Below are 20,852 nucleotides of genomic sequence, written 5' to 3' on the forward strand. Positions count from 1 at the left end.
GACCTTTAAGGTCTCTTTCAATTCAGCGATTCGGGTTGCATCATCCCGGCGTGGGATGCAGTCCCAGTGACCTGACACTTCTCACACACAGCCCAGGAGACGCCCCCGTAGGGGCTTCATCCCAGTTCCTCCCCGGGGTTCTCTTTTCTTTTTCTTTCTCATCACCCAAATGACCCCATTCCACTTTCCTACTCCAGCAGGCCTCTTCCCCCTAAGGAGCCCCAGCCGCCCTTTCCTCTGGAGCTTTACAGGAAAGGGTGGAAAAGGAGGGCGACAGAAGAGAGGAAATAGCACAGCCCTCCCAGAGCAGAGAAGATACACACACACTCATCGGCTCAGAATTTCCGAACGAGGCCAGACAGGGTGTTACCCTCCCCGCCCACCCCTAAGACAGATTCCGCCTTCCCCCTCAAATCTCGCTCTCCTCTAGTGGAGGGTTCCCAAACCCCTCCCCTAAGACCATCCCTCCCATTCCTGGCCCCGCCCACATCCCTTCACAACAGACCCCGCCCACTCTAGGAGTACCCGCCCCGCCTTCCCAAATGGGATTTCCCCCTCCTTCTATTCGACCTTCCTCGATAAGCCCGCCCTCTGCGAAAAGCCACGCCCCTCCTACCCAGTCCCGCCCACAAGCACTATCGTATGATTCCTCTTCTGCAGACCTTTGCAACGTCCAAGTCCTGGATGCCTTCCGCCCCACGTGCCCCCAAGCCCGAGTCGGGACGTTCCTCCCTCCTCCAGCACCTCCTCCTTCCTTCGCTTTACCGATGACATAAGGCCATCTCCGCTCCGCCCCCTTTCGCCTCCCGGGAAAGCCCCACCTCGCGCGGCCGCTGCGGCCGGCAGGAGCTCCGCCCCCCTCCAGTGACGCGAAGGCCCGGGGCCCCGCCCTCCGCCGGTGACGCGGCGCTGCGCCGCTGGCTGGACAGCTCGGGCAGTTGGCGGCGCTGCGGCGGTGGCGGCGGGTGGCAGTTGGGGTGAGCGGGCTTCCCTCCCTCCCTTCCTCCCCCTCTCCCCTCCCCTGCCGGGCCCGTGCGGTCTCCCCGGAGCCGGGCTGGGCCGCGCCGGCACCATGGAGCTGGAAGACGGCGTGGTGTACCAAGAGGAGCCAGGCGGCTCCGGGGCCGTGATGTCGGAGCGGGTGTCCGGCCTGGCGGGCTCCATCTACCGCGAGTTCGAGCGCCTGATCGGGCGCTACGACGAGGAGGTGGTGAAGGAGCTGATGCCGCTGGTGGTGGCAGTGCTCGAGAACCTGGATTCGGTGTTCGCGCAGGACCAGGAGCACCAGGTGGAGCTCGAGCTGCTACGGGACGACAACGAGCAGCTCATCACCCAGTACGAACGCGAGAAGGCGCTGCGCAAGCACGCCGAGGAGGTGAGCGAGCGAGCGAGGGAGGGAGGGACCGACCCGCGGGGCGAGGCGAGGCGAGGCGAGGGCCGCGGGGAGGAGGGGAGCTCCCGGCCGCCCGCCAGCCGCAGCCAGGCCCAAGACGCCCGCCCTCCTCGCCCCCCGCGAGCTCTGGCTTGGCCCGCCCCGCAGCGCCTTCCCGGGCAGCCGCCCACTTTCTCTCCGGGCTCCCCACTGCTCATCTCGGGCCTTGCTCGTGGTTCAAGTTTCCACCCCAAGGAGTGATCAGGGAGCTGGTTTTGTTTTTCCGTGCAACGTCTGGCACTCGGTCAGCATAATAAATGCCTTCGAGTGAAGTCTTTTTTTTTTTTTAAACTCCTAGGAGGAGTTGTTGGTCTGCGGAGCACCCCCCCCCCCTCCCCGTGCTGTAGTTTTAGGCCTCTCCTAAGCCCCTGAGTCAGGTAGATAACCTTGGACAGTTCCCTCCTTCACCTGTTGTAGATTCGGAAAAGCTGGAGGAAGGGGAGAGGAGGGGAGAGCAGGGGCGGGGGGCCAGGAAGGAAGAGTGGGACCCTCCTTTTTTCTGCCCCGTTTCCTTCTGCAGACTTCAGTTTTTCATGTGGATCTGGCTACCAGAACCTCTGTGTAACTTAGGAGGACAGCTGAAGTGATGTCAACAACAACGAGCATTTATTAAGTGCCTGCTGTGTGCCAGGCGCTGGGGATACCACGAGAAGCAAAAACAACAGCCCCCCCTCTCCCCCATCTCACAGTCTAATAGAGTGAACAATGTGCAAACAATTATGTACAAACAAGAAATATACGGAATAAATTCGGGGAAGTCTCCCGGGGAAGGCATTAAGATTATGAGGAGGACTGCGAAAGTCTTCTTGCCTTTGGGAATTTAGCTGACTTGAAGGAGGAAAGAACTCTAGACTGGGGGCTCCTAAGATAACACATTTTAAGCTGGAAGGGATTTTGGAGGTCATTTAAGCCAACCCTTTCCTTTCACAGAGGAGGGAACTGAGGCCCGGAGGGACTGACAGGCTTGTCAAGGGGTTGAGCCGTGGTGGCAGTGGCCTTTGACTCTTTGGTCCCAGTGTGGATTCACCGTACCACAAGGCTTTGAATCTTCCATTGACACTTAACAGCTGTGTTGACCACCGGCAAGTCTGAACCTGAGCCTCACCTTTCTCATCTGTAAAATGGGGATGATAATACTTTGTAGGGTATTGTGAGAATGTGTAGGTACACTTCGTAAACCTTAAAGCTCTATAGATCTCAGCTGCTCTTCTGTGCTTCATACTCAGTTCTATGAATCTTCAACAGTGAATAACTGAATTTCAATAACTTTGAATTTTTGAAAATAATTTATAAGATTCTTTGAGGTCAAATTTGTTTTATGACCCATTTCCTATCTTCAGATGTGTAATAAATGCATCCTTGTTCCTCTATAATTTGCACCAGGTCAAATTAGGTTAAACCTGTTGTACTTACCTAGAGCATTTATTTCCAGTTTTGGTTTTGTTACATTCATTTCAAGGAGTGTCGTGAATATATCAAAACCAGGTTAATTTTAGTTTGCTTTAATTTTTTTAAAATAAGAATATCGCCTATCATATGAGCACAGGGGAAGGGGAGGAAAGGTAAGTATAATGAGATCAAACAAGGAAGGAATGCTTCAAATGTCAAAAGGCTTAGTTGCCACTGTCAAGAGAAGGGATAAGCACCCTTTTCAAACTGACATGCCAGGTCTTTGAGTTGGGGGGGGCTGGGGGGTGCAGAGGGTTGATGATTGATAGGGAAGGCAGGTCTTGGGGATGAGGTGAAGTCAATAAGGAAGAAGATTTCAGAGTCCACACTGTGCATCTAGGTCCCTAGCCAGTCCCTGAAAGGAAAGTGGCAACTTTCTGGAGGCTGTTTATTGTTTATAGAGAGGACAGACATCCTGTGCAAATGCTCCCTTTAGCCTCAGGTTTCTCACAATGTTGTTGTCTATTCACATCCAACTCTTTGTGACCTTGTGGACCATACTGTCCATGGGGTTTTCTTGGTAAAGATACTGGAGTGGTTTATCATTTCCTTTTTTGGTAGATTAAGGCAGTGAGAGGTTAAGTGACTTGTCCAGGGTCGGAAAGCTAGTAAGTGTCTGAAGCTGAATTCAAACCCAGCTCTTCCTGACTCCAGGCAGTGTTCCACCCACACCCACAAAGGGAGAAAGAACAGGGACAGGTGGGAGTCTGTCTGCTTCCCTAAGTGAACTCAGTAATGTCCCACTTTCCTCTGGAAACCTGTATATGTGTGTATATATATATATATATATATATATACTGTGGTGAAAAAATAATTTTGCTCACCCCAGGTTGTCAAATCCTAATTCAGGAAACAGATTGTAGGGATTCAAAACAAAATTCTACGGAGACTCATTCCTTACTGAAAACTTTTTTACTACAGTGTTCATTAAGAGAGTCTGTCAACAATTAGTAATCAGCCTTAGGCTTTGTAATTTGAAAAACAAATGCATAGTGCCCTAGCTATGAAAATCTTTGAGCATGTGGTTCCGAATGGTCTCAGAGCCATGCATGTTGATAAAATATAGACTGAACTAATTTCCAGTCCTTAAACTAAATTTTGTTGATCCTACTTCCACAGTGAGTCTAATCCAGGGCCTTTATCATTTCTCTTCTGTACTATCACTACAACCTTCTACTTAGGACTCCAGGATCCCATTCTTTCCTGTTTTTAATCTCTTCTCCACACTATATATCATTCCCTTCCAAGAAACTTCTGTGACACTTTATTGCCTCTAGGATAAAATGCAGACCTCTCAGTTTGGCATTTAAGGTCCATCACAATGTGGCCCCTGTTTACCTTTCCATATAAATTTCACGTTATACTCCTTCACATACTCCGATTCCACACTGGTTTATTTGCTTTCTTCCCAGAATTTATCATGCCATCTCTCACCTCTGCAACACAGGCTGCCCTCTCTGCCAAGAATGAACTCCCTTCTTACTGTCACTTCCTAAAATCCCTGGTCTCCTTCAGCATTCAGTTCATGGGCCACAGCCTGTAGGAAATCCTTGCCAGTTGTTAATGTTCTCACTTTTTAATAATAATCACGTGTGTTGTATCCTCTCAGCCCTGCTTTCCCCTCTGTTCCAGAATAGGAATGCCTTGAAGGAAGCATCGTTTCTCTGTGTTGCCTTTGTATCTGTATCACGTACCACAGGGGTGAGCACATAGTGGGCACTTACTGGATTGGATCCTGAAACCAGGTTGTTTTCTTGGCCAGTGTGGAGGGGTAAATTCTGTCTGTTTCCAAGGGGAATTCTGTACCAGTACTCGTGGGATTCAGGTTAAGGGACTACTGGGCCACTAAGAATGCCTGAGGTCAACTTCATCATGGCACTTTTATTCCAACTGAAAGTACACAGTATCTTCAGTACCTTTACTGGAAGTCACAAATCCTGGGCCTGGCTTCTGGCCTCACCACATGGACTTGTCACTTTGCCTATCTGAGTCTCAGTTTTCTTACTTGTACAGTAGAGATAATGTTTGTGCTCCTGAGGAAAGTACTTTATTATTTCTAATAGTCAGTGTGGGTGAGTGGAAAGGTTGATGAAAGTGGGGTCAGGGAGACCTGGTTTCGAATCCAGCTTCTGACCCTTTACTACCTTATTTTCTTTGGCAAGTCATTTAACCTCTCTAAAGCAGTAAAGAAGGGATCATAAGACCTGTAGTACCTTCCTTAAAGGGATCCTTAAGTGAAATAACATGCCTTGCTGATTATTATGGAAAAAGTAAAATGCTCTATATGAATGCCAGTTATCATTTCAGTTCGTTAGTGCATGTAAGCATCAATAAGAGTGGTTCACTCTTTGTGTGTAGCACTTTAAGTTAGTTTTCTGGAAGCTCACAAAGGCCAAATGACTTGCCCAGGGTCATAGACTCAGGAAGTGTCAGATATTGTTCAAATGCACATACCCTGCCTCTCTCTGATCAGTAGGACCCAGTAATGTTTCATGAATGAGCCAGGTTGTTAGAACCTTTCTTCTCATAACTTTCTTTAGCAAGGTATTAGAAATATCATCTTTATTACAATAATAATTTGACTTGGTATTTGAACATATTTTCTGCCTTTTGCTCTTATTTTTAAATTCTAATGGGGCTAATTCTCTTTTGTAATGATTGGTCCCAAAAACTTGTAAATGAGCTGTTTACAGAATCCTAATTTCAGGGTTCAGAGTTTAATCTTTTAGTTCTTTCTCAGAGAAAATTTCAGTAATTTTTTGAATCATTTGTTTAGAAAAGGGTTAGGGTACTTTGCACTACCTGAAAATTTGCTTCCTTGTAGATGTAGTAATTTAGTCTTGCTTCATATCATCAGTCTTACTGAGTAAATATTCTTAGGTGTGGGTGAAGAATAAGCATTCCAGTGTTGCTTGTAATATTAATGAGGACATGCGTGAGGAGGTAATTGATGGCCCTTTTTTGTAGAGTTTTAGGGCTCTGGAAGAGAGGTAGAATCTAAATTTATACTGTTGTGACTACTTCCTATTTTATGACTTTATTCTTTTAAAGATTTACGTTCTGTGTGATTGAGTGTAGTGGTAAGAGATTACCTGCAAATTTTTTTAAAAATGGTTTTCTCTAAGGAATCAGCGCTTGATCTAAAGCAGTAACAAAATTGTTCTTATATATATGCTGATGAGTATTAATGTAGGAGAAATAAGCCAAGTGTGCCGGAAAGCTGAACTTGAAACAATTTCTTTTTTGCTCTTTTAGTATTTCAAATGAATTAATGAAGTTTTTTTTTTAAATAGAAAGCTGTAAATTAAGACTGTTGGTTTTTATTTAAAATTTGTTTTTGTTTTCATTTTGAGTCATTAAAAACATAAATGTGACAGTAGTTCCTTAACATGCTGCTCTGCTCAGACTATATTTGGAATATTGTTCAGTTCTGGATGTCACATATTAAGGATATTAATAAGCTGGAGGAAATGCAGAAGGTGATGATGGCTCCTGAGGCCACATCATTGAAGGACCTGGGGATGTTTGGCTTGGAGAAGACCTGGAGTATTTGAGGAGGAATGATGGCAATCTTGCAGCATTAAAAGGGTTGTCAGGTCAAAAGCAGGATTAGACTTGCCTCTAACCCTGTAGTAGTTGCAGAGAGGCAAATGTAGGCCTGATGTCAGGAATGACTTTCTAACAACTAGAGCTGTACCTTAGTGGAATGGGCTGCCTGGGGAGGTAACAGGAGCTGTTATAGCATCCTAGTAGTGAATTTCCCCTCATTGAAGGGTCTTCAGACAAAGTCTGGATAAAACCACTTATCCCATATGTCATCCTTTTGGGTCTGGGTGGACTTGTTCTGTAAGGTCTCTTTCAACCCTAAGTTATGTGATTCTGTAATAAACATAGACATGAACAAAGACAATAGAGATTACTACTTAAAGCACAGATTCTTTGCAAAATATAAATCAGAAACACAGTCCTAGAAAACTGCAGAGCTTTACCAAGGGTATCCAAATGATTGGTTCAGATGGTAAACATTGGTGATGGTAAACAGATGGAAAATGTGGTAAACATTGTTTTTCTTATCACTTGCATGAGGCTTCAAAATCAATGTTTTAAGTAATATATTCTGTAAATAATCACTGCATTTGAAAATTAATTTCCATTTGGTGACTTTTTTCTCATCCCAATTCTTCCTTGATATGTTTTCTGTCCCCCTTATTTTATGTCATACCACATGGAGTTAACTTGTGTTATATTGAATTGAAGGGTAGCCTGATAAAATTATGAGTCTGGAGAGACTAGATAGATATAGATGAATCTGTATCTAAATACTCAGCTATATTTATATACTCATATGTATACTCTATATGTACTCATAGATACATATATACACATATATTTATATAAAATCACATATAAATTAGCATTTGTATATCCTACTAAAACAAAGCAGATTAAGGCCTCACTGGATCCCAATATGCTATATTTTTGAGTGACCAAAAGAATTCATCATCTGGTAGCCAGCCTTCTGACGCTGAGCCTCTCAGAATTTATCTAGCTCCTTGGATAATTGGCATATGGCTTATGGTTAGGTCTGGGCTTGAACAATTATTTTCATCTTGGTGTAGGAGCTGGCAGAGCATGTGCTCTGATGGCAGAACCTTTGAGAACTTTACCTTATAATGAGGCATCATAGTAGGACATTAGTAGAGGATTGCTTTGTGTTTTTAACTTTGTCATAGTTCCTTATTATTATGATTTATATTTTGCTTAAATTTTTCCTTTGGACCTTTGTTCAAAAGACATGGATAAGTGAGGTTTTGACAAAGGTCTCTTAAAAAGGGGCATATTTTATGGACTTTTTCTCTTATTTGATTCTAATAAAAGAGAAGTTTATAATATGTAGCACGAAACTGTCATAGGTATTTTGGGTACTTTTTCCAGTATAAAGTGAAATTTGGTGAAAGACAAGAATTACATTAATATTTCATTTATTTTCCTGCTTTTTAAAAAACTCCCTACAGATCAAGATTTGTTAACCTATAGTACTTGAGCATTTAATTATAATTTTTATTTATATTTCTCTGGGTAATTTTTTGTTAACTAATAGAATCCTAAATAAGTTATAATTTAATAATTCCATGTATGTTTCATTTAATTAAAATGAGATAACAGCTGAAAGGAGGAAGTGAACATATTTGGATTTTGGTATTTTGGTATAGAGATTTTGGTGTTTTAGACCAATAGCATATAATCATTTAACCACAGAGCATTGGATTTGGAGACAGATAAATCTTGCTTCTGCTATTCATTCACTATTGTATGAGATTGGGCAAGTCACTTTATATCTTGCTCTCCAGGCTTCAGTTTACCTTATCTGTAACTTGAAGGGGTTGGACTTTAAACTCTCAAATCTATATAACCTTTTAACAAAAATGCCAAGAGACTTTTCCCCAGACTCTGTTTATATAATATTAGGCTTGAACCTTATGTATCAGACTGGACTCCCCTTTCACATTCATTCCACATTTCCTGTCTCTTGTCAAGTCTTTCCTTTTTTACCTTCAAGACCTCTCTCCTCCACATCTTTATACTCAAACAGCTGTCAGCCTGCTGTAGTTACTCATCACCTCTCCCTTGGACTGTTGCTGTACATGGACATTGCTGTACATTGGTCTCCCTGCTCCTCCATTCAGCTGCCATAGTGATTTTCCTAAAGCACAGATCTGACCATGTCACCAAAGTGACTCATTATGACCTGCAGGTTCAGATATAAATTGCTCTGTTGGGCATTTTGCAGCTTAGCCCCTTCTCTCCTTTCTAGTTTTCTCACTGTTTTCCCTTGCTGTATGTACTTTAACAATTCAGGAGCACTGGCTTTCTTGCTCTTCTTAGTGCAGAGCATTCTGTCTTCCAGGGTTTTTTTTTTTTTTTTTGCATCTGTACTGGTTATCTCTCAAGCTTAGGATGTTCTCACTCCTCAGCTTCTGCTTCCTGGCCTCATTTAAGACTTAACTCCTATCTCACTTTCTGCAAGAGAACTTTCTTCAGCTTCCCCCATTCCCTCCACTCTTGAGATTACCTTCTATTTGCCCTGTGTATGTGACTTGTATGTTGTGGGTTCTCTCCCATTAGAGTGTGAGCTTCTTGAGAGAAGGGACATTGTTTTTGCCTTTCGTTTGTTCTCCGTACTTAGCATAGTGCTTGGCACATAATAAACACTTAATGAATGTTTGTTGAGTGACATGACAAAGTAGTGTTTTCGTTGTGATCGTGAATTATTATTTATGTTCTGACTTATAGGGAAGGTTGCCATCATTTAAGTTATTAATAGCAGTACTTCCTATTACACCTTTAGCAGCTGTTCACCGGATGTTTTGTCTAAGTGCTGACTTATCTGTGACTGGTTAATTCTCATTTGGTTAAACTAGAACAGAGATCAGCAAACTTATAGAAGTGGTGTGCCATTCATTCAAGCCTAAGGTTTTGTGGAGAGATCTTCTAAAAGCTAAATAAGCAAGTAAATATAAAGTAAATAGTGCTTATATAGGAAGCTGTATTTACTATTAAATTTAAATGCTTGGGGAGAGGGAGGGAACTGGAAATTCTGCCTCATTCCCTCCCTTCAGCACCCCCTGGAAAAAAAAAGAAAGTTAAGCTCCACAATGAAGCATTTAACTAAATGCACAGAAGGGAATAGATAGACGTCCAGAAGGAGATAACAGACAAGCAGGACAACTTTGGAACTAACAGTGTGTTGAATTTCTTATGTATATTTTTTAAAAAGATAAACTGTACATAATAGAGATCTGTACTTTCATATACGACCTTTTTCTGTTCCAACAAAACATTAAGCTTAAAATCCTGAAAAAAATTTAAATGCCAAGCATGCCAGTATTTATTTAGTAGGACTCTAGACCCTTACCTTGCTTTGTAGGGTTTCCTGAAGACTCTATACTTATATACCTGAAATCGAAAGGCATTTATTAAGTGCCTACTATCAGCTAGGCACTGTGATAACCTTAAGCTTGAAAGAGGGTGCTGATGTTAGAGTTCTTTTTTTTTGAGGGGGAGGGCAGGGCAGTTGGGGTTAAGTGACTTGCCCAAGGTCACACAGCTAGCAAGTGTGTCAAGTGTCTGAGGCTGCATTTGAACTCAGGTCCTCCTGACTCAGGTCCGGTGTTCTACTCAGTAAGCCACCTAGCTGCCCCTAAGATTTTAGAGTTCTTAATACTGGCATGAAATGATTCTTTGGGATGGGTCTTGTGGGATGAACCAACCAGAAATGGGTCACATATTCTCTTTGGGATAGTCAGTTGCAAAATATGTTTCAAATACATCCTTGTCAACCCCTTCACTAGGGGTACCTGTCACTTTTGCCAGGTCATCTAGGGGTAGCGGTTTCCATTGGTTCCTGAGTAGTAGCTGGAGGTGTCTGGATCATTGTTGTAACTGACCCAAGTAGCTTGTCAACACCTGGAGCAGGAGGGGAGTGAGTGGCATTAAAACCTGGGACTTCCACCTCCTACTGTCCCCTCAGCCATTGCTGCTGTCCTACCTTCACCTCTGGCACTACCAGAACAGAGGTTCCCCTGGTTTCCCAGCTGTCATGTCTGCAACCAGAGGTCTTGCTTTTGTAGCCCCTGATACTTTAGCTATCACCCTTGCTATGAACTAAAGACATCCTGTCTTGTCTTCCCCAAACACCACCTTTGGATACCAGGAATTTATTAATTTCTAAGTATGTACCCAAGCACATAATTTTTGAGTTTACATTACTCTAATAATCTGGATTTAGGCTCCCCTATACTTTACTTGGGCAGGCAGACTGGGCCCAGACTGTAGTCCTAATAGATATCCTGATACCAGGACTCACCCCATTTCTATTACTCAGCTCTTTTATTATTTTTTAAAAATTCTTATTGTTATTTTCTTTTATTACATTATCCGCATTTACTGATGTATCCTTTCCCTCCCATCTGTCCCTTGTAAGAAAAGAGAAAAAGAGCAAAAAAAAAAAAGTTCAGTTAAACTAACCAATACATAGAAAAGGCTGGTGTTTTATGCAGGGTTTCATACTCAGTTGATACTCCCTCTCCCCCCAACCTCTGCAAAAAGATGATTAATTAATTCTGTAGATGAGTTATTGGGAAATAAAACAATGGCTGAAAACAGTAGAAGTGGATTGCAGATCTACCTCTCATTTGGAAAAAAAAAGTGATTGCTTGCTGTTGAGCTATTTTTCCTACTAAGGAATTTAAAGAATAAAATTGTCTTGAAATAACCTGAACAAATAGGTTTGAAATTGCTGTTAAACTTTATGATCTCCCTTTTTCCTCCTATCAGAGGATAGTTAGCTTGTGTAAACTTTTGTAGTTTAGAAAGTGATTCTCCCCTCAGTTGGATGCTTTCCTCCAGCACATCTTATTTCTGACTGTTAATGTGCTGGCCTATTACTACTGTAGATCCTGAAAAGAGTTAGGGAATCTTAGCTGTTAAAGATCATATAAATGGCATACAAGCATTATACTCCAGTTTTTCTTGAAATGTTGGTTTTTCTTTGTTGTCGCTGCATTTATCCAGTTCATCCTCAAGAATTGTTCAGATCAAGCTGTTATATGTATAAAAATCTAAGGTTATTTTCAAGCTATTTTGGAAAACATGCTGTATTTGAACTTGAACAGGTTATGCCAAATTAACCTCCTTTCCTTTTTTCGACAGAATAGAGTGGTATATCCGGAGAATGTTATAGACAGAGTCTCTCCAGATTAGCAGTCTCCCGTTCTGCTCTGGAGAAGCTGGAAAACTGTGGTTAGACAGTAGTATACTTAGGAGAATTTGGAAATGATTGCATAGCCAAGGTCTAGTGATTGCTAGATTGATATCAGTTTAGAAGTTCTTGTGGTATATAAGAAAGAGTACTACATTTGGAGTCAGTGGGCCTGAGACTGGGCAAATCATTTACCATCTCTGGACCTTTTCTGTAAAATGAGGACATTGCTTAGACGAGTGAATGTGCAGGCCCCTTCTTACTCTAAATCTGTTATCCCATAAAGACATGGATTTGAATCTTCCCTCTGACATTTTGCTGTGCTACCTTGGACAAATCCCTTCACCTCTCTGAACTTTAGTTTCCGCATCTGTAAAATGGGAGTAATAATCTTTACCTCACCAACTCACAAAGGTTATTGTGACAAAAGCACATAGTCAATCGCAAAGTGCTTTATAAATGTGAGCTCTTATTATTCACTTGCATACCTGGGTATGTGCATATGCACACACACATTTTACAGAAAAAATTGAGGCCATTTGCCTTTAGCTCCTTCTTCATCTTATATCACTCATGTCCCTGCTGCCTGTCTCACATGATGAGGCCGCCTTACTCCTTACCAGTGCTAACCCCTTTACCTACTCAGGTGATCCCATTCCTTCCTGTTTCCTTCAACAGATTGTCCCCTCTGTCATTCCCACTCTTTCACTTATTTTCAGTTTATCTACTGCCTGTAAACAAGCCTGTGTCTCCCTAATTCTGAAAAAAGTCTCAATTGGTCCTTCTATCCCCAGTGTCCTCCTTTATCTCCCCTGCCCTTTGTGGCTAAATTCCTTAAAGGAGCAATCCACAGCAGGTGCCTCCACTTTCTCTCCTCTCACTCTCTTTTTAACCCCTTACAAATGATATTCTGACCTTATTATACCACATAAACTGCTCTCTCCAAAGTTACCAGTGATCTCTTAGTTGCCAGATCCAATGGACTTTTCTTAATCCTCATTTTCCTCAACCTCTTAACATTTGATCACCTTCTCCTCCTTGCTACTCACTTCTTTCTAGGTTTCTGGGACACCATTCTCTCCTAGTTCTTCTACCTATCTTCTATCCAGATCATACCCTCTAACTAAAGGTGTCCTACAGGGTTCTGTCCTGGACCTTCTTCTCTTCCTCCTGTATACTACGTGGTGATCTGTTTAGCTCCCATGGATTTAATTACCATCTCTATGCTGATGATTCTCAGATCTGCCTTTCCTGCCCTGGTCTCTGCTGACCTCCGATTTCACATCTCCAACTGCCTTATAGACATCTGGAACTGGATGTCCAGTAGACATCTTCAACTCAACATATCCATATTAGAACTCATTGTCTTTCCTCCTAAACCAGGGGTGAGGACCCTGTGCCCTCAAGGCCACAATGTGACCTTCTTGGTCCTTGGGTAAGCCTTTTGACCGAGTCCAAGTTTTACAGAACAAATCCTTTTATTAAGGGGATTTGTTCGGTGAAGTTTGGAGTCAAAAGGCCACTCTTGAGGGCCTAGAGGGTCACATGGCCTCCAGGCTGCAGGTTCCCCACCCCTGTCCCTAACCCTTTTCCCCACCTCCTACCTTTCCTAGTTCTGTTCCTCACTTATAATTTAGGTAGATTTCACCTTGTCAATATCTTTTGCTCCCTCTCCCCCTCTGACTGCCATCACTTTTGTGCAGGTCCTCATCTCCTCATGCCTGGACTATTACAATAGCCTGCTGGTGGGTCCACCTGCTTTTAGTCTCTACCCATTTTAATCCATCCTTCATTTAGCCACCAAAGTGATTTTCCTAAGGTGAAGATCCAACAGTGTCACCTCCCTAATCAGTAAACTCATGTAGCTACCTATCACCTCCAGTCCCAAATACAAAATCCTTCTCCTACCTTTCTAATCTTACACTTTACTCCCCAACATGTATTCTTTGATCCAGTGACAAAGGACCCTTTGCTATTATGCTAACAAGACATCTCTTGGCTTTGGGCATAGTCCCTTGTTGTCCTCCATGCCTGGAATGCTCTCTCTCCTCACCTCCACCTACTGTCTTTACTGACTTTATATCCCATCTTCTACAGAAAGCCTTCCCCAACCTCTCTTAATTCTCGTACCTTCCCTCTGTTAATTATTTTCTGTTTATCCTGTGTAGATCTTATTTGTAAATATGTTTGTTCCCCTCCCCACATTAGATTGTAAACTCCTACCCAGGGCATGTGCCTGACACACGATAAGTACTTAATAAATGTTTATCATTGATATATACGTAGGTGCATGGGATATTCATACAGAAGTCTATCCTTAACTGTATTACCTATTATCATTATGCTTATTATTTTTACAGCTCAAATGAATAACTCATTCTAATAAATGAGATCTGTTGCTTGGCAATATAGATCAACACCTCTATAATTTGTAGTTTTAGAGAGTTACCTGAGGCACTGAGAAGTTAAGCAACTTTTCCAGGGTCACTGATCCATTATGTCAAAGGCAGGACTAGAGTCCAGACCTTTCTGATTGATACCAGCTCTGTATCTATTACCTCATGCTGCTTCTCGCCTTAGATCCTTGTATTTATTTTCTTTTTTTTGGGGGGGGGGCAGGGCAGTTGGGGTTAAGTGACTTGCCCAAGGTCACACAGCTACTACATGTGTCAAATGTCTGAGACCGGATTTGAACTCAGGTCCTCCTGACTCCAAGGCCGGTGCTCTACTGACTGCGCCACCTAGCTGCCCCTTTGTATTTATTTTCTATGCACTTTGGATATATTTATTTTTTTCCTGCAGAACGTAACATTTATTTATTTAATTAAACAAGCCAAAATCCCCCTCCCCCAGTAGAACAAAAATATTGATCAAAGGAAAAACAAAAGCCCTGTTAGAAACAGGTATAGTTAAGCAAAACACATTTCTACATTGGCCCTGTTTTAAAAAAAATAGGACTCATTCTGCTCTCTTGATCCCTTTACCTTTCCATAAGGAGGTGGGTAGCATGTTTCATCTTTGGTCCTTTGAAATTATGGTTGTCATCAATGTTGTTTTTCTATCAGTTGCTCTCCTGGTTCTGTGAACTTTTCTGTCAGTTCATACAAGTTTTCCCAGGTTATTCTGAAACCATCTGCTCCATCATTTCTTAAAATACAGTAGCATTCTGTCATATTTATATACCATAATTTGTTCACCCATTCCCAGTTTAGGAGCACCCCACTTCAGTTTGCCATTCTTTGCCACCTTAAAAGTAGCTATAAATATTTTTGTCTATCCTTAGAGTTATTTCTCTATCAGCTTCAGACTAGGGTAGAAGCTGGAACTGAGACCAGTCCCTGCTTCTGGGCTTTGAGCCGCACCGCTGCTGCTTGTTTTTGAACTTGTTCATCTCTTGATACTCTTCATAGGGCCTGAGACCATTTCTTACTCTGGAAAGCTACCTCTAGGTATGGGTCCCCTCCTTAGGACACCTTGAATCTGTGTGTGACCTGGAACTGGGTAGTATGGGACAAAGCTGCCAGTTGACACCTGTTCCTGTTGCAGTGACCTGGACTGGGTTTGGGACCTCCTCTTGCCTTGGTGCATATGTTGAGGGAGAAATGAAATCAAGGGATGTAGGAATCCCAAACCAAAGTTCCCAGGTCGCCTGGAATGAATTCGCGGACCCAAGCATTCTTTGAGTCAAGGAGGCAAAGATTTATTTTTCAGAGGGCAAGAATTCTTAGGGAACCTGCAACCATACAGGGCTACAGGGAAAGTTTAAGTACAAGATTTAGGGGTGAAATCAGTCAATTAGGTGATTTGGGGTGGGATTAGGGAGTGGTTAAGGCATGGTTAGTTCTTAAAGGAACATGCACATTTAGTATCTACTGTGTAGGTAATCTTACCTAGAGTTCACTGGGAAATAGCGGGTGGGGGGTTTAGGTGTAGGTGTGGTTTTGACTGTGAAACCATCACTAAGTCAACAAAAGTTCAGGGCTGACTGGGAATATCCAGGTGGATTCCATCAAATATCCATCACATGTCTTGTTAGACAAGATTGATGTAAGGGAGTATACATTTGACTGTGTCTAGGACGTATGTTAGACTCAGCATATAGGCAGTTATCAACACCCAGAATCAATCTATAATTGGGCATAACTGCTTACTGAGGAAGAAGCAGAGATAATTTGGAGGCACACTGCCCTTTAGCTAGAGGGGAACTGCCAGGGCCAATGCTTTGAAGCTAGGGAGAGATGTGACTTTAGAACTGGAGTTCAGGCACAGGCTAAGGGGAAATGTGATGTTAGAATTAGGGTCCAAGCACAAGCACCCCATCACATAGCCTGTCCTCTGGTGCTGGAGTGCTTCCCATACGGTGCATAGTGCGCTTGGCCGGAATCCTTCTCCAGTGTCCACAGAGCTCTGTCTGCTTCTTTATGCTGCTTTGGGCTGGAAAAATGACTCACTGATTTCTTGGATTTCCCCATTAGTATTTGGTCTAGTGCATTTTCTAGATCTGTTTGGAAGAGGTTTTTTGGTGGGGAGTGGGGAGAATGCTCTGTACTTCTTCCTACTTCCCTAACTTGGCTCTGACTTGCATTATGCTTCTCCCACTATATCAATAATCTCTAAAGTTTTTTTTTATTGCAACCATTGATAAAAAGTTTTTGAGTACACAATTCAATGTATGCATATTTATAATTACACATGTACTCTTTTTTTGTTTTTTCCTTTTTTTTCTTTTTAGTTTGCAACACACAGTTCTACATAATTTTGAGTTCCAGATTTTCTTCCCTCCCTCCCCCCCTCCCTCTCCAAGACAGCATGGAATCCCATATAACTTCCATGTATAACTTCGCATTGAATTAATTTACATACTAGTCAAGTTGTGGAGAAGAACCATGACCAATGGAATGAATCATGAGAAAGAAGAAACAGAACCAGAAAAAAAAACACAACCCAAAAACAAATACAAAAGAGAAAAAAAAGGGGGGGGGGAAAGGCAAGCATGAAGTGTGCCTCGATCTTCATTCATACTTCATAGTTCTTTCTCTGGATGTAGATAGCACTCTCCATCGTGAGTCCTTTGGAGCTGTCTCTGTACATTGTGTTGCTGAGAAGAGCAAAGTCTGTCAGGGTTAGTCCTCACAGCATCCATACGTCTGTGGTTGTGTATAATGTTCTCCTGGCTCTGCTCTGCTCACTCAACATTATGTCGTGTAGGTTTTTCCAGGATATTATGAAGTCCATGTCATCCCCATTTCTTATAGCACAATAGTATTCCTTTACCTTCATATACCACAGCTTGTTCAGCCATTCCCCAATTGATGGGCATCCCCTTGATTTTCATTTCTTAGCTATCACAAAAAGAGCTGCTATAAATATTTTTATACATATGGGTCCTTTTCCCACTTGTGTGATCTCTTTGGGATACAACCCTAGAAGTGGTATTGCTGGGTCAAAGGGTATGAATATTTTTATGGCCCTTTGGGCATAGTTCCAAATTGCTCTCCAAAATGACTGGATCAGCTCACAACTCCACCAGCAAACACATGTACTCTTGTACTACTATATTATGTACATCAGGGGTATGTAACTCATATAGAAACAGATCCCATAGCCATATATTGACTTAGAAGATTTCTCCATTACCTTTTAATCTCCATTAAATTTAATATACACTTGAGAGTTTTGCAGGTCACAAGTTTGATACCTGTGATGTACATTATAAAACACACAAAAGTAGAAATTAAAGGAGATTAAATGATTTTTTTTATTAAGAGTATGAATAATTGTTTTTGCCCTTCCAGGGGACTTGGGAGTTATGCACTGCTGCTTCTGGTGAAGGTAGATGAAAGTGGTCAGCCCTTGGCATAGGGCTAGGCTTGCCTGTCCTCCTAACTATTTGGCCTACCAGAAGGAAGAGCAGCACAGGCAGGCAGCAGCTACAAGTATGCTGGATAGCTAGCTGTAGTGCCCTCCACAGTTCACATGTTTCCTTTGCTGACTCTAGTGTAGTGTGCACTCTCCAACTTATAGAGGACTACCTTCTAGATTGCCCCCTTTGAGTGCAGGGATTTTTAAATTATGTGATTGTACCTCCTGTGCCTAGCACAATTCTTGGCCTGTAGCAGGTGCTTAATAAATGCTTGTTTGATTAACTAATCCCATTGTTGAGTAGTGCTCAGTATCTTCATGTAGCTAGGACCCTTTAAGGTAACAGAAAGTGTGCTTTTATAAATGGAGTTATCTCCTTGCTAAATACAGCAAGAACAAATAGATAATGAGTTTACACTTTTAGTGTCTGTTTTTGTTTCACAATCAGGAAAAGCTCAGTTGTGCACATATAAATGTTTGATTTAAATGTTATATGTTCATACTTATATGCTGAGGACTCATTTTCTTTTTTGAATTGATAAATTTCATTGATAAATCTTGTTAAAGCTTCCACCAACAGTAACTTTGGAGAGAGCAATTTCATTTGAATGATGAGGTTGGAAGCCCCATTGTAGAGAGTTTAGAAGACAGTGATGGGAAAGGAAGTGGAGGACAAACACAACCTGTGAGTTTGCCCTCCCCTCCTCTGTCCTCCCCACCCCACGTCCCCTTCCCTCCCTCCCCCGCCTCCACCTGTCCAAAGGGGAAGGTATATTTCTGTGGTCAAAGGCTGGAGCTGGAGTTCATAGTTTGGACAATAGGTCCCTGCCCTCCTAGCACAGAGTGAACGGAAATACTAAATAGTAACTTTTTGTTTTGGCCAGAAACCCTAAGGGTCTTCCCTTCCCAGTTTGATTTTTTTTTTAAGTTTTTGATTTTAATCAAAAAAAGAAAGTGAGGCTGGTGATCTTGCACACTCCTCCTTCACTCAAATCAAAGGCAACTGCAAGTCGTGTCATCATTTCCCTGATGTCATGGTCCTCTTCGAAAATGAAGGACCAAGGATAAACACAACAAGAACCACCTGGCTTACTCTACTTAGGTAGTAGCTAGGTGGCAGGCATTGAAAGCCCTTCATAACCTAGCCCCTTCCCACTTTCTTACACATTACTCCTTATCACATTCTCTTTGACCTAGTGACATTGCACTCCTGCTTGTCCCACAAACAAGACTCTCCATCTCTCAGCTCTGGACATTTTCTTTACTGCCCCCCATGCTTGGAACCCTTTCTCTCCTCAACTTGCACTGCTGACCTCCCTAGCTTCCTTTTAAGTCCCAACTAAAATCCTACCTTCTACAAGAGCCTTCCCCTTTTCCCTCTTAATTCCAGTGCCTTCACTCTTAATTTTTTCCTACTTATCCTGTATATACTCGTGTGCCTGTTGTATCTCCCATTAAATTCTTAACTCCTATGAAGGCAGAGACTATCTTTTGCCTCTTTTTGTATCCCTGGTCCTTAGCACAGTGCCTGGCACAAAGTAGGCACTTAATGTTTATTGGTTGATTGATTTCAAATCCTACCTGAGTCACTTGACCTCTCTTAGCTGAAGTTTCCATAGCTGTAAAATGGGGATAGAATAGCATCTATCTCATAGAGTTGTTACTGTTGTGAGGATCAGTGAAATAATTTATGTGTAGAGTGCTTTGCAAATCTTAAAGTGCAACATAAATGTTAGCTACTGAAATCACATATCTAAACTACCCACCTCTCCCAATAGACTGACAAATAAAATAGTTTGCTAGAAAAAAATTATTTGAAATAAAACAATTAACTTTTAGAAACTTTCTTCCTGTGTTTTGGCTTCCAAAATTTTTTTCCATTTCAGAATTGTGTTCTTTAATTTTTAAATTTTTAAAAAGTTCTTTAATTTGCAGAGCAGTTAATCAAAAAGAATTTATTAAATCCAGACTATATGTGCCAGGCATGGTTCTGGGAATAATAAAGACAAAGGGGAAACTAGCTATGCCCTGAGGAGCCTAGCTGGATGAGACAACATGTGCATGTGTAGGGATGTACAAAATAGATGGTGTGTGTATGTGTGTATAGTGGGGGGTTCTTTGGGTAGTAGTCAAAAACTGGAAAGGAAGCAAGTGATGCCAGTTGATCTTGGAATGGCTAAACAAGTTGTGGTTCATGAGGATAAGGAATATTATTGTTCCGTAAGAAATGATGAATATAACAGTGACTGTAATAATGTAAATGGAAAGAACACTGCAAAAAAGAAATGGAATGCTTTGTAATAAACACATTTTTCCTCAGGGATGAGGTGGGGGACTGTAAGTATGGAACATTGCATATACTGTCAAACTTGGTTGATGCCTTGGTTAGTTTTACTGAACTGAGTTGTTTTTTTTTTTTTTGGCGTTAGTTTTTTATTCTTACAAGGGAAGTTACAAGGGAAGTCTCCGTAGGTGAGAGACAAGAGGGATCTATTCAGAAATAAAGGTTACATAAAAAGAAAATAAATATAAAAGTAGCTGTCAAACTAAAATCATGACTGTCTTATTAAAATAACGGAAGAGCATAAGAATGATTTTTAGATTTTTCTTCCAGAGGAATTGTGTTAGCTATATTTTCTGTAAATCAGGATGAATACTTATAATGGCTCAGATTACCATAATAAATGCCCTTTGCCCCCTTTTCTTTTGCCTCCCTTGCTTGCTTCATTCTTTTGCATTAGTCCTTCCATGATTGGATTTTTTTCTTCAAGTGAAAAAAGCTTTTGAAACACTTAGCATAAACATTCAGGGCAGACACACTTTTTACTAGAATTTCACTTAGCTCCAACTTGAAATGAGAGGGGATTGGCTTGGACAAACTGGACTGTATGAGCTCTGAGGCTCTGATTTTTTGATGGTTACCTTGGTTAGGTTCACTTTCTGTCCTTTTTTTAAAATTTCTTTCTGATATTCATATGTTAACAGGATTCTAGTATCTTAAATTTTGTGATGAGCGATGTTCTAGTATAAAATGGAAAAGATAGAGGTTCATTTGTGTCTTTATAACATATTTAAGTAGAAAATACTAGTTTTGTTCTGCCCCTTTAAGAAAATTATCTAGTTTATTTCAGAAGGAAATACCGTTGTTGCCACATATAAAAAATATTTTATGGAACAAAGGCAAAACACTCAATAATATGATAGAGTTTACTGCTGAAGAGGTTCCAGGATAGAATTTTGCTGAATATATCATACATTAAAGTATGCTAAAATATCCAAAACAAATATTCTGCCTACTTCTCTAGTAGTAGCTAAATAATTGTAATCTATCTTTACACCGTGATATCA

General features: G+C 41.7%; 1 protein-coding gene across 4 annotated transcripts in view; it reads left to right on the forward strand.

Moving 5' to 3' along the window:
- Positions 1-903: 903 nt before the first annotated feature.
- The window catches only part of SPAG9 (sperm associated antigen 9), a 144,291-nt gene continuing 124,342 nt past the window's right edge, over positions 904-20,852 (forward strand). For 2 of the 4 annotated variants that reach the window (XM_036756404.1, XM_036756406.1), the window contains exon 1: positions 952-1,375. In XM_036756404.1, the coding sequence (XP_036612299.1) occupies positions 1,073-1,375 (303 nt within the window). In that variant the 5' untranslated portion in view covers positions 952-1,072. Of the gene's footprint in view, positions 1,376-20,852 lie in introns of all 4 variants that reach the window. The other 2 variants (XM_036756407.1, XM_036756405.1) reach the window with 2 other exon arrangements.

This window comes from Trichosurus vulpecula, chromosome 4, assembly GCF_011100635.1.
Source record: "Trichosurus vulpecula isolate mTriVul1 chromosome 4, mTriVul1.pri, whole genome shotgun sequence".
NCBI lineage: Eukaryota > Metazoa > Chordata > Mammalia > Diprotodontia > Phalangeridae > Trichosurus > Trichosurus vulpecula.